This window comes from Phyllobates terribilis, unplaced genomic scaffold, assembly GCF_046119375.1.
Source record: "Phyllobates terribilis strain yellow unplaced genomic scaffold, ASM4611937v1 Scaffold_3__8_contigs__length_932513732, whole genome shotgun sequence".
NCBI lineage: Eukaryota > Metazoa > Chordata > Amphibia > Anura > Dendrobatidae > Phyllobates > Phyllobates terribilis.
In genome coordinates this window covers 470137397-470152139 of record NW_027362763.1, presented here as the reverse complement: position 1 = coordinate 470152139, position 14743 = coordinate 470137397, and the positions used below count along the sequence as shown (strand labels likewise).

The window sequence follows — 14743 nt, the reverse complement described above, 5'->3', positions numbered from 1 at the left end:
AAATGTTATTTATTAACTCTTTTGTGTGACATATCTCTAGGATTTAAATACATAAAAATTAAAATTTTGAAAATTGCAAAATTTTCAAAATTTTCGCCAAATTTCCGTTTTTTTCACAAATAAACGCAAGTGATATCGAAGAAATTTTACCACAATCATGAAGTACAATATGTCACGAAAAAACAAACTAAGAATCAGGGGGATCCGTTGAAGCGTTCCAGAGTAATTACCTCATAAAGTGACAGTGGTCAGAGTTGTAAAAATTGGCCTGGTCATTAACGTGCAAACCACCCTCGGGGCTTAAGGGGTTAATATGTGTAAAAAGCTCAAGAAAGTCTAATAATGTGACAGTTTGACCTATAGTTGGAAAACAAAATGTCAATAAGCCGCATATTTTATAAGATGATATCTTACCTTCATCAAATGGTAATGGTAAGTGCTCCAAGACGCCTGATGTCCACCAGAACGTATAACTGAAAACAGAGTTACAAATAATGTCAATATGTAATAACCCTTTTAAGAAAATGTTTAATGCTAATTTCTAAAGCTAGATTCTAATAATAAAGAGGTTTTCCATTTAACATTTTTATTCCTACTGTTTAGGTAAAATCTAAGTTACTCCCTCTCCACCACTGTGGATACATAGTGGTCTCCCGTGGGCATAATACTACTCAGACAACACAGGGTGAGGGTAAAACAGTGTGGCAATAATTTATTGAACTACCAAACAGACTATAACATATAGAGCAGTCCCAATAAATACACAAGATGGTGCAAATTACAGGGTCTCACTCTTCCGCTGACTCACAGGGATTAGAATAGTTGCGACTGCAAGGCTTCCGGGGCTGACTACCCCCAGCAGTGGCACCCCGCTTTCGGCGGGCACCCAGAGATAGGAGGTAGCGACAAGCTTAGGAAGCTGACAGTCCATTGAGGCACGTGGCCAGATGGTCCAAACCTGGCTTCTCCAAGTGTATCCATGGGGGCCAGTTGACCAGAGGGTCCAAACCTGACTACCTCAAACATATCCATGGGACCAGGTGACCGGTGGGTCCCAACCTGGCTTCTTCGAGCGTATTCATGGGGGCCAGGTGACCGGAGAGTCCCAACCTGGCTACCCCAAACATATCAATGGGACCAGGTGATTGGAGTGTCCCAACTTGGCTTCCCCACACGTTTTCATGGGGCCAGGTGACCAGAGGGCTCCAACCTGGCTTCTCAGAGCGTATCCATGGGGGCCAGGTGACCGGAGAGTCCCAACCTGGCTACCCTAAACATATTCATGGGACCAAGTGACCGAAGGGTCCCAACCTGATTTCTCCGAGCGTATCCATGGGGGCCAGGTGACCGGAGAGTCCCAACCTCGCTGCCCCAACATATCCATGGGACCAGGTGACCGGAGGTCCCAACCTGGCTTCCCCAAACGTTTCCATGGGGCCAGGTGAATTATCCATGGGTTCTGTGATAGTCAATAGAGCAGATCCTCAAGCCAGGGCTGTGGTCCCTTAAGCTGGTAACCTGTAGAATCCAAATCTGTGCCCCTCTTGATGGAGCCATGGTGTCCTGTAGAGCTGTCAAAGAGTGTTCCTGGCTGTGGTTTTAGTAAAAGACACCCTGATACAGAGGCATATCCCCCTTATAGAGTTCACAACTTCAAGACATCATCCACAGGTCAGGGGGAAGATGGCAGGGGCTCATCTCTCATTGTTTGAGCATTTAATCAATTTGCATAGTTTCTCCTCTAATGTTCTGCAGGTCAATAAGCCACATGAACTCATACAATGGTAATCAACAGATTTAGCAAACATCCATTGTTCAATGACACTGCGTCCCTGTCTTGCAAAGATAGCAGTATGATAAACTGTAGGAGCTCATATAAGAGGCAAACGGCAGCCATTCAAGAATTTACAAATATAAATTCAACCTACAAGAAGAATCAACATTGAGACTCATGAATAATAGCCCATGTGTCTTGACCTACTAAATATATACGTCTGGATAATTAAGATTAAATGCTGTCTCATCACAGCCACTGTCCCCAATCTTTGTTGACCGCTGCAGCGAAACACTGGGCTGAGCGACTAGTGCCATCGATGGTGTTGTTGTTGGGTTCAATAATTGGCTGCAGCTGTCATGTGTGTTATAGCCAAGATGCATTCTGTTTACAAAGACCATTGGTAACAGCGGAGGGTGAGTTTGATTCACTATACTTGCTGTCAAAACAACAGAAACTGCTAATGAGACCACAGTGACCCTGTGTATAAAAAAGAAGAAGTCATAACACCAATGTGAACATAGTCTAATTTCACCATTATCCTGCAGAAGGTCATATGTTTATATTATGTGGTATATGTAACGCAGATTTACAAATGGTTCTCAGGGGTTGTAGTTACAGGTGTTTAAAGGATAGTGTCTCTTCTTGTGGAGACGGACAAGCCTGACATGTCAGGGTAAGGACACTTATAGGCTATGCAAAGCTCCTCTTCCCAGAATTCAATGGCCGATAAGTCTGTTTACTCTGGCATGCCACTCTCCACAAGGAGATTCACTACCCCTAGGCCCTAGTCAGAGACTTCTCATACAGCCAAATCAGATCTCATGCTTTACACTGAAGAGGGGCAACACCCCAAAACACATCACGTCGAGGCTGTGCTTACCTCACATAAAGAGCAGGATGTCTCAAGGTATTTTTGCATGTTATACCTTATGCATTATTTATGACAGATACATAGGCATATAAAATCCAAACAACATTGTATATACTATAATTCATGGACATCCCTCTTATTTTCAGTGATGTGCATTCACAATGGCTGTAACCTATTTATATAAGATATGCATATAGATTTTCTCTTTATATTTTATCAATTAGAATATGTTATTGATCACGGTTTTTGTGGCACTCTGTTATTTATGTGGCTCCAAATGTGAGGAATGTGTTTTCTGTGTTAAGGCGGTCCTTTTCCTCCTATTCTAATTCGCTCTCCCTTATTATATTGTACCAAATATTTTTTTCTTAATCATTTTTTGAATTATTTTTGTTAAAATAAATATATTAGTATTTTTACATTTCTCCAATGGTCTGCCGTCTCCTTATGTAAGTAGCAATTTTAAAAAATATTGTTTTTTGAGGTGGCATTTTTTTTATTTTATACTTTTTTGATTCTCTCACTCCAAAACACGTCTCCAAATTGAGATTTTGATTTGACTTTTATCCTAAATCACGTCACAAGGCTCGTAAAGGGTCGATATTGACTTTTAGGATTGCTACTTCCAAGTAGGTGGCACAAGAGTTCAAGTCCTCTTCCTCTCTGAAGAGGAAATTTGCATAGTTGCAGGTGCAACATGGATTACCATTTTATTAAAAAAAAAAAAAAGTGTTCCATAAATGGCAGCGTTACTTTATTTTGGCAGTAATAACATCTCTGTATAATTCTGAGACTATAATATATCATGTTTTCAGGAGCACAATAAGAGAGAAAGCAGAGGAATGTATCCAACTATTCATGTAGAACAATTAATATTTAAACATTATTGTAGTAAAGCTGTAATGGCTGCTATTACTGGGGCTCACCTTTATAAGCATAGCACAATTAAACCAAGATAATTAAACTCAGACTATTCAGATGTATTTTTTTATATTAGGAAAAAAATTATCTTTATTACATTCTAGCATGATAATTGTGTACTTTCGCATTACTAATCAAGGCGGGGTTCTGATCCCAATCCCAGGGAACATTTGCCATTTAGTTACAGAAGATTGGAAGCAGGATAATGAATAAAGGTAACTGTCCTTAATGCAGGGGAAAAAAGCAATTATTTCTTCATTATACCACTACCAGTGATTGATGGATGTATATGTAGGGATAAAAATATATACACACATATATATTTTGGGGTGGAAATTAGGAAAAAAAATTTTTTAGAAAATGGTGATGCGACTTATAGGCCAATTTTACTGTAGTTTTCCTGGGGGAAGGGGTGACAACATCTTCTTAAAGCCCGGGGCCACTGCACCCTCGCACTGCCTAACACCCCCTACTCCCAGCCCAGGGCCCGCAGCAGCGACTCAGCCTCCTGGGACCAAGCTGCGCCACAGCCACCTCCCCGGTAAACTACATTCGGATTATAAGACAAAAAAGTGCGTCTTATATAAAATGGGGAAAATAAGTATTTGATACACTGCCGATTTTGCAAGTTTTCCCGCCTACAAATAATGGAGAGGTTTGTAATTTTTATCGTAGGTACACTTCAACTGTGATAGACAGAATCTAAAATTAAAATCCAGAAAATCATATCGAATGATTTTTACATAATTAGATTGAATTTTATTGCATGAAATAAGTATATGATTACCTACCAGCAAGAATTCGGACTCTCACAGACCCCTTTGATTTTCTTTAAGAAGCCCTCCTACTCTGCACTCATTACTTGTATTAATTGCACCTGCTTGAACTCATTAATGGTATAAAAGACACCTGTCTGCACACTCAATCAATCACACTCCAACCTCTCCATGATGGCCAAGACCAAAGAGCTGTCTAAAGACACCAGGAACAAAATTGTAGACCTGCACAAGGCTGGGATGGGCTATAGGATAATAGGCAAGCAGCTTGTTGAGAAGGCAACATCTATTGGCACAATTATTAGAAAATGGAAGAAACACAGGATGACTGTAAATTTTCCTCGGTCTGGGCTCCATGCAAAATCTCACCTCGTGGGGTAAGGATGATTCTGAGAAATGTCAGGAATAAGCCCAGAACTACACAGGAGTACCTGGTCAATGACCTGAAGAGAGCTGGGACCACAGTCTCAAACATTACCGTTAGTAGCACACTACGCTGTCATTGCTTAAAATCCTGCAGGGCATGTAAGGTCCCCCTGCTCACGTCGCCACATGTTCAGGCCCATTTGAAGTTGACCAATGACCATCTGGATGATCCAGAGAAGGCATGGGAGAAGGTCATGTGGTCAGATGAAACCAAAATAGAACTTTTTGGTATCAACTTCACTCGCCATGTTTGGAGGAAGAAGGAAGAGGAGTACAACCCCAAGAACACCGTCCCAACTGTAAAGCATAGTGGGGAAAACATCATACTATGGGGGTGCTTTTATGTAAAGGGGACAGGACGACTGCACCATATTGAAGGGAAAATGGATAGGGTCATTTATCGCGAGATTTGGGCCAACAACCTTCTTCCCTCAGTAAGAGCATTGAAGATGGGTCGTGGCTGAGTCTTTTAGCATGATAATGACCTGAAACACAGATCTAGGACAACTAAGTGGCGGCTTCATAAGAAGCATTTCAAGGTCCTAGAGTATCCCAGCCAGTCTCCAGACCTGAACTCAATAGAAAATCTTTGGAGGGAGCTGAAACTCATTGTTGCCCTGCAACAGCCCTGAAACCTGAAAGATCTGGAGAAGATCTGTATGGAGGAGTGGTCCAAAATTCCTGCTGCAGTGTGTGCAAACTTGGTCAAGAACAACAGGAAACGTCTGACCTCTGTAATTGTAAACAAATGTTTCTGAACCAAATATTAACCCCTTTACTACCCCCCCCCCCCACAGGTGGTTTGCACGTTAATGACCGGGCCAATTTTTACAATTCTGACCACTGTCACTTTATGAGGTAAGAACTCTGGAACGCTTCAACAAATCCCATTGATTCTGAGATTGTTTTAATGGTGACATATTGTACTTCATGATAGTGGTAAAATTTCTTGGATATCACTTGCGTTTATTTGTGGAAAAAAATGGAAATTTGGAGAAAATTTTGAAAATGTTGCAATTTTCAAACTTTGAATTTTCATGCCCTTAAATCAGAGATATCTCACACAAAATAGTTAATAAATAACAATTCCCACATGTCTTCTTTACATCAGCACAATATTAAAACCAAAATTTGTTTTTGTTCGGAAGTTAAAAGGGTTTAAAGTTGACCAGTGACTTCTAATTTTTCCAACAAAATTTACAAAACCATTTTTTTAGGGACCACATCACATTTGAAGTGATTTTGAGGGGCTTTTATGACAGAAAATACCCAAAAGTGACACCATTCTAAAAACAGCATTCCTCAAGGTGCTCAAAAACACATTCAAGAAGTTTATTAACCCTTCAAGTACTTCACAGAAATTTTTGGAATGTGTAAGAAAAAATTGAACATTTAACTTTTTTCACAAAAATGTTACTTTAGACTTCAATTTTTTTATTTTCGCAAGGGTAACAAGAAAAAATGGACCCCAAAATTTGATGTGCAATTTCTCCTGAGCACGTCGATACCCAATATGTGGGGGAAAACCACTGTTTGGGCGCATGGCAGGGTTCGGAAGGGAAGGAGCGCCATTTGACTTTTTGATTATAAAATTTGCTTGAATAAATAGCGGACGCCATGTTGCATTTGGAGAGCCCCTGATGTGCCTAAACAGTGGAAACCCCCCACAAGTGACATCATTTTGGAAACTAGACCCCTCAGGGAACTTATCTAGATGTGCGGTGAGCACCTTGAACCCCCAAGGTGCTTCACAGAAATTTATAACATGGAGCGGTGAAAATAAAAAAAAAAATCTAACTTTTTCCACAAAAATTATGTTTTAGCCTCAAATTTTTTATTTTCACAATGGTATGAGGAGAAAATGGACCTTAAATTTTTTTTTTGCAATTTCTCCTGAATACGTCGATACCCCATATGTGGGGAAAATACACTGTTTGGGCGCACAGGTTTCAGAAAGGAAGGATCACTGTGTGACTTTTTGAACGCAAAATAGTCTGGAATTGAGAGCGGACACCATGTCGCATTTGGAGAGCCCCTGATGTGCCTAAATAGTGGAAAACCCCCCAGCAGTGACCCCTTTTTGGAAACTAGACACCTCAAGGATTTTATCAAGGGGTATAGTGAACATTTTGAACCCAGAGGTACAACACAGAATTTGATAGCATTAGGTCCATCATATTGAATAAGTTGTCATTAGACTTGAGCGAAAGTGCTTGCTACTAGAGTTTGCATTGGGTATGCACCAAGTATCGTAGGTTCCCGAGTTACATGCTCAAGTCCCCGCCCCGCATGTTTCACGGTTATTAGACACCCAAAAAAAGAAACATGTGGGGATCGTTCGTGCATTGCAGACAATCCATGCAACATCTTTTGACCACGAAGCATATGGGGTGGAGACTCGAGCATGTCACTCGAGCACCTGCGATACTCAGTGCATACCCGAGCCCCCGATGCAAACTCAAGTAGCAAGCACATGCACTCAACACTGGTCGCCATATCGTTATCATTTCTTTTTTTCTTTACTTTTGAAAAAATCCCAACCCTAGCACAAGCCTAACCCTAGCACAAGCCTTACCCTAGGACAAGCCTAACCCTAGGACAAGCCTAACCCTAACACTATCCTAACCCTGGCACAAACCTATCCCTAGAGTTTATTTTCTTACGCCATTCCTCGTGCGGTATAAAGTGATTAGACGACTTTATTCTTCGGGTCAGTGCAATTACAGCGATACCAGATTCATATCGGGTTTTTATGATTGACAGCTGTCATACACTAAAAGACGCTTTTTTTGTCAGACTAGTTTTTGTATCGCCATATTTTGAGAGCAATAATTTTTCCAGATTTCGGCTAACAGAGTCATGTGACAGCTTGTTTTTTGCGGGACAAGTTGATGTTTTTATTGGTACCATTTTTGGGCACGTGACATTTTCTGATCACTTTCTATTCCGATTTTTGGGAGGCAGAATAAACAAAAACCAACAAATTAGCAATTGTTTTATTGAGGTTTTTTTATGCCGTTCTGCGTGTGGTAAAATTGATAAGGCAGCTTTATTCTTCGGGTCAGTACGTTTACAGCGGTACCACATTTATATAGTTTTTTTTTATGTTTTGGTGCTTTTACACAAAAACTATTTTATAGAAAAAAATTTTTTTTTGTATCGCTTTATTCTGAGACATAACTTTTTTATTTTTCGGAAGATGGAGCTGTATGGAGGCTTGTTTTTTGCGGAACAAGACGTTTTCAGCGGTACCATTTTTATTTACATTCGTCTTTTTGATTGTGTGTGATTCAATTTTTTGTTTGGAGGTATGATGATAAATCATTGTTTTTTGCTTCGCTTTTCATTTATTTTTTTCATAGTGTTTACTAAAGAGGTTAACTAGTGGGACAGCTTTATAGGTCAGGTCGTTCCAGATGCGGCGATACCAAATGTGTGTACTTTTATTGGTTTATTTTATTTTTTTATAATAAATAAATATTTTGGGTGCAATATATTTTTATTTTTGGGGGATTATTTTTTCATTTTTTTTAATATTTTTACAATTTTTTCTTTTTTCACTTTCTGGCACTTTTTTTTTTAACTTTTAAACTTTGTCCCACTATGGGACTTTCACTTTTTGCAGCTTGATGGGATGTATAGCATAGAGAGCAGCAGCTCCCTATGCTATGAAGCCTGTCAGCGCTGCACAGGGAGAAGTTACTTTGGTCATGCACTGCGCATGACCAAAGTAACTTACTGCTGTCTGGTGACCCGGATATGGTCATGACGACATCGGGTCACCATGACAACATCCGGGAGCCACCACAGACAGCAAGGGACACCGGCAGATGAGGTAAGTATCGGCGCTTGCCTCCCCTTGCCCCCGCAATGCTGCGATCGACGCATTTCGGGGGTTAAAGTGCCAGCAGCGGTGCAGGACCACTCCTGGCACCATAGCACCGGGTGTCAGCTGTGACAATCAGCTGAAACCTGGCAGCAATCGCCCCGCACCGCTTGTGTAGCTGGTCCATAAGTCCCAGGGCATAGCTACATACTATTACTGACAAGGTCGTAAAGGGGTTAAGTTCTGTTTTTCTACTGTATCAAATACTTATTTCATGCAATAAAATGCAAATTAATTATGTAAAAATCATACAATGTGATTTTTCTGGATTTTTTTTTTTAGATTCTGTCTCTCGCAGTTGAAGTGTACCTACGATAAAAATTGCAAACCTCTCCATTCTTTGTAGGTGGGAAAACTTGCAAAATCGCCAGTATATCAAATACTTATTTTCCCCACTGTATATATATGGATATATACATTGCTGGCCAAAAGTATTGGCACCCCTGCAATTCTGTCAGATAATACTCAGTTTCTTCCTGAAAATGATTGCAATCACAAATTCTTTGGTATTATTCTCTTCATTTAATTTGTCTTCAATGAAAAAAACACAAAAAGAATTGTCCAAGAGCCAAATTGGATATAATTCCACACCAAACCTAAAAAAGGGGGTGGACAAAAGTATTGGCACGGTTTGAAAAATCATGTGATGCTTCTCTAATTTGTGTAATTAACAGCACCTGTAACTTACCTGTGGCACTTAACAGGTGTTGGCAATAACTAAATCACACTTGCAGCCAGTTAACATGGATTAAAGTTGACACAACCTCTGTCCTGTGTCCTTGTGTGTACCACATTGAGCATGGAGAAAAGAAAGAAGACCAAAGAACTGTCTGAGGACTTGAGAAACCAAATTGTGAGGAAGCATGAGCAATCTCAAGGCTACAAGTCCATCTCCAAAGACCTGAATGTTCCTGTGTCTTCTGTGCGCAGTGTCATCAAGAAGTTTAAAGCCCATGGCACTGTGGCTAACCTCCCTAGATGTGGACGGAAAAGAAAAATTGACGAGAGATTTCAACGCAAGATTGTGCGGATGGTGGATAAAGAACCTTGAGTAACATTCAAACAAGTTCAAGCTGCCCTACAGTCCGAGGGTACAACAGTGTCAACCCGTACTATCCATCGGCGTCTGAATGAAAAGGGACTGTATGGTAGGATACCCAGGAAGACCCCACTTCTTACCCCGAGACATAAAAAAGCCAGGCTGGAGTTTGCCAAAACTTACCTGAGAAAGCCTAAAATGTTTTGGAAGAATGTTCTCTGGTCAGATGAGACAAAAGTAGAGCTTTTTGGGAAAAAGCATCAACATAGAGTGTACAGGAAAAAAAAAAAAAGAGGCATTTAAAGAAAAGAACACTGTCTCTACAGTCAAACATGGCGGAGGTTCCCTGATGTTTTGGGGTTGCTTTGCTGCCTCTGGCACTGGACTGCTTGACAGTGTGCATGGCATTATGAAGTCTGAAGACTACCAACAAATTTTTCAGCATAATGTAGGGCCCAGTGTGAGAAAGCTGGGTCTCCCTCAGAGGTCATGGGTCTTCCAGAAGGACAATGACCCAAAACACACTTCCAAAAGCACTATAAAATGGTTTTAGAGAAAGCACTGGAGACGTCTAAGGTGGCCAGCAATGAGTCCAGGCCTGAATCCCATAGAACACCTGTGGAGAGATCTCAAAATGGCAGTTTGAAGAAGGCACCCTTCAAATATCAGGGACCTGGAGCAGTTTGCCAAAGAAGAATGGTCTACAATTCCAGCAGAGCATTGTAAGAAACTCATTGATGGTTACCGGAAGCAGTTGTTCGCAGTTATTTTGGCTAAAGGTTGTGCAACAAAGTATTAGGCTGAGGGTGCCAATACTTTTGTCCGGCCCTTTTTTGGAGTTTTATGTGAAATGATCAATGATTTGATTTTTGCTTCATTCTCTTTTGTGTTTTTTCCTTGCAAGCAAATTAAATGGAAGATAATAATACCAAAGAATTTGTGATTGCAATCATTTTCAGAAAGAAACTGAGTATTATCTGACAGAATTGCAGGGGTGCCAATACTTTTGGCCAGCACTGTACATTCCTCAATGCTCACTCAACTTCAAATGCCAATGGAATTTTGAAAAATCACAGGATTGATAGACATGTTAATGAAATGCAAATCTTTAAAAAAAAATATGGAAACAAAATTTTCAAAATGTCTTGATTTATTTAGTAACCCGGTTAGACGTCTCTCACCCAGCCAAACCATATTTCACACTTTTCACTGACGAGGAGCAGTACCCCGAAACACAGTGTCTGCAAATTGAGATTTTGGTTTTGGCTGTTATCCCAAGTCATATGACAAGGTTCGTTAAAAAGTCGATATTGACCTTTAGGACTGCTACTACCTATAGGTGGCACTAGAGTTCTAGTTCTCTTCCTCTCTGAAGAGACAATTTGCATATATCCCAGGAGAGGATTGCGGCTTAAAAGTCTCCACAACTTGACATGCGTAACATGTCACTCTCCGCAAGGAGAAACGTTACCTCTTGGATACCGGTCAGACGCCACTCTCACCCAGCCAAACCATATCTCACATTTTGCACTGACAAGGAGCAGTACCCAGAAACAGTGTCAGCAAATTGAGATTTTGGTTTTGGCTATTATCCTAAGTCATGTGACAAGGCTCGTTAAAGGGTCGATATTGACTTTTAGGATTGCTACTTCCTATAGGAGGCACTAGAGTGCTAATTCTCTTCCTCTCTGAAGAGACAATTTGATTTATTTAGCATTGGGTATGAGTGCCATGCACAGAAATAAAGGCACTTACATGCTTTGGCATGCTTTCTGACATATGTTCTGTCACACTTAATGCACTTGGGCATACAAATCATCAAGATCTGCTGATGACAGCACTCTTCACAATTGTAGAACAATGACATCCCAGATGTCTGAAGGCAAAGGTAGAACATTTAGGCCATGAAGGATACTCACAGTAGCACAAACATGCGGCCTGGCATTGTTGCGTTAAAAAAACACTCCCGGGAAAGTTTCACTTTCCGCTGTGAAGGACTCTCAATGGCGTTGCCAACATAATCTCCAGACCAAACACCGGCTATCAATGCATCTAAGACAAAAGCAAGACTCATTGCTGAAGAGGATAGACCTCCAATCCAACCTCTAATGTCATCTTAATCTGCAACACGATAGCCTTTTGGAAGAGGTGGTGTGAGGTCAAAGAAATACCTGGACCTCAGGCTCATAGCCTAATGCGCTGCAAACGCCTTCTGAAGGTTTGGGTAGACACTGATTAATGACTTAGGCTTGGTATGAGACATCCAATTTCATTTGCAGCACAGAGTGGATCACTACGCTATACTCCTCAAATCTGATGGAATCACATGAGGAACACCATGAAGAGGCCTTTATGAGAGAATATCAGTGCTTCTCCCAGGATTATGGTGTGGGGTGGCATAATGTATGGTAGCCAGACCCCTCCAGTCTTCATTCCAGGTACATTAAGAGCTCGGCATTACATTGATTTGGTCATGGACTCAGTGATATGGCCATTTTTTTAAATAATCCCATTAACCATTTTTTCAACACAAGAACGCCAGGGTGCATGTTGCTTGTACAACTGCGAGAAGCCTGCAAGGCTTAAATGCTATAAAGGTCTGCAGTGTCTCCGCACTTGGCTCCTATCTAGCACATCTGGGGCATCATTGGTCAGCAATTGCAAAGGGAGATACCAGCAGTGGATCTTGATTATTTGCGTGCCTAAGTGCATTCAACATGGCAGAATATTTCTCAGACAATGCATTTCTGTGCATGGAGCTAATACTCGACACTGAATTAATCGACATGCTTAGAAAGTTTTGTTTCCAATTTTTCATCATATTATTAACATTTCTATTAATCCTGTGATTCTCATAATTCCATGACCTTTCCAGCCTGGTAAAGGAGAAAAAAAAAAGGTCAAGAAAAAGTATTAAGCCCACATATAACAAAGTCAACTATTAATAAAACAACTGCCGTGTATTTCACAAATACAAGTGAAAGGTCTATTATGCAAAGAAGAATCCCTATATCAACACAATCCAGAAATGTTGTCGTCAAAGCTGGTTTAAAATGGACTGAGCCAAAATGACAAATTGTTCTGTGGTCAAACAAATCTAAATTTGAAATCATTTATGGAAACCACGGACACCTTGCTATCAGCGCACTGTTCAAAAGACTGCTTCTCTGATGGTATGGGATAGTATTAGTGACAATGTCATGGGCAGCTTACATATCTTGAAAGGCATTAGCAATGCTGAGTATTATATGGAAGTTTTATAACAACAGATGCTCTCATCCAGACAATGTCTATTTCAGGAAAGGTCTTGCATTTTTCAGCAAGAAAATACTAAACCACATACCGCATTCATTACAACAGCATGGCTTTGCAGAAGAGAATGGGTGATGAACCAGCCGCCTGCAGTCCAGAACTTTCACCAATAGAAAACATTTGGCGCATTATGAAAAATCTGGCTAAGAAAACCCAGGACTGTTGAGCAGCGAGAATCCTATATCAGACAAGATGGCACAACATAGCTCTTCCAAAACTCCAGCATATGGTTTAATCACTTCCCGGATGTTTACAGACATGACCTTTTGAGTAAAGAAAAGAATAAGAAAAGAAGTAAAAAGAAAAGGGGATGCTCCACAGTGGTAGACCTGTCCCAACTTTTTTAAATTTAACTTCTGATATGTGTTCTATGGTCTGTTGTGAATAAAAATTTATTTATTTTACTCGCTTATATAACGCCATTAATTCCACAGCGCTTTACAGACATTATCGGCACTGTCTCCATTGGGGCTCACAATCTAAATTCCCTATCAGTATGTGTTTTGGAGTGTGGAAGGAGACCGGAGAACCCAGAGAAAACCCAAACAAACTCCTTGCAGATGTTGTTCGTGGTGGGATTTGAACCCAGGACCCCTGAGCCACCGTGCTGCCCATATGGTTTCACGACCATTCACAACCTTGGACATATAGATAACAGGGCTGAAGCCCTGCTATGTGTAGCACAGGCGGTCGAATGACCACAGCTTCAAGACTCCTAAGGGGACTATTGAAGCAAGTAAAAAAAAAAAAAAAAAAAAAAAGGTCTTAAAATATTTAAAAAAATTAAAAAAAAACCATAAAAGTTCAAATCACCCCCATTTTGCCCCATTCTAAATAAAACAATGAAATGTCCAATCTATCCAAACAAAGTAAATTAATTTGATCGGTAAAAGGCGTAACGATAAATAAATTCAAAACGTCAGAATTAAGTTTTTTTGGTCGCCGCAACATTGCAATAAAATGCAATAATAGGCGATCAAAACATCATATCTACCCCAAAATGATATCAATAAAAACGTCAGTTCGGCGCGCAAAAAGTAAGCCCTTACTCATCCCCAGATCACGAAAAATAGAGATGTTATGGGACTTGGAAATTGGAGACATATTTTTTTCATTACAAACTTTGGATTTTTGTTAGACCATTTATATCATTTTTTGTTATACCATTTAAATGAAAAAGAACCTATACATGTTTGGCATCTGTGAACTCGTAATGACATGGAAAATCATATTACCAGATGAGTTTTAGCATTTAGTGAACATGGTAAATAAAAATAAATTTGCAATTTCACAGCATTTCGATTTATTTTTCCCGTTTTCCAGTACATGATATGGTAAAATCAATGGTGTCATTCAGAAGTACAACTCATCCTGCAAAAAAACACGCCCTCATATGGCTATATTGATGGGAAAAAAAAAGTTATGGCTCTGGGAAGAAGAGGAACAAAAAACGAAAACACAAGAAAGGAAAATCATAAGGTGGTGAAGGGGTTAAAAGATTTACAAATCATTGCATTCTTGTTTTGTTTACATTTTACACACTATGCCAACTTTTTTGGAATTGGGGTTGTACAATCTTTTTAACAAAAATGTTATTTATAAGACTTTTTCATCGTCTTGTTTCACCCACCAAAACTGAAAAACAAGTTTTCCTTCACTACTTTTTGTGAACCTTACTGCTGCCCCCCAAAAAATTCACCGTCCTGCTAAAAAATATTGACAGCTAACAGAAAGC

The 14743-nt window shown here is 40.0% G+C and overlaps 1 protein-coding gene across 4 annotated transcripts in view; it reads right to left on the bottom strand.

Annotated features, from left to right (window-relative positions):
- Nucleotides 1–14743, bottom strand: part of FIG4 (FIG4 phosphoinositide 5-phosphatase) — a 506946-nt gene that overhangs the window by 220507 nt on the left and 271696 nt on the right. For all 4 annotated transcript variants that reach the window (XM_073675844.1, XM_073675845.1, XM_073675842.1 and 1 more), the window contains one exon: nucleotides 415–473. In XM_073675844.1, the coding sequence (XP_073531945.1) occupies nucleotides 415–473 (59 nt within the window). The remainder of the gene's footprint in view (nucleotides 1–414; nucleotides 474–14743) is intronic.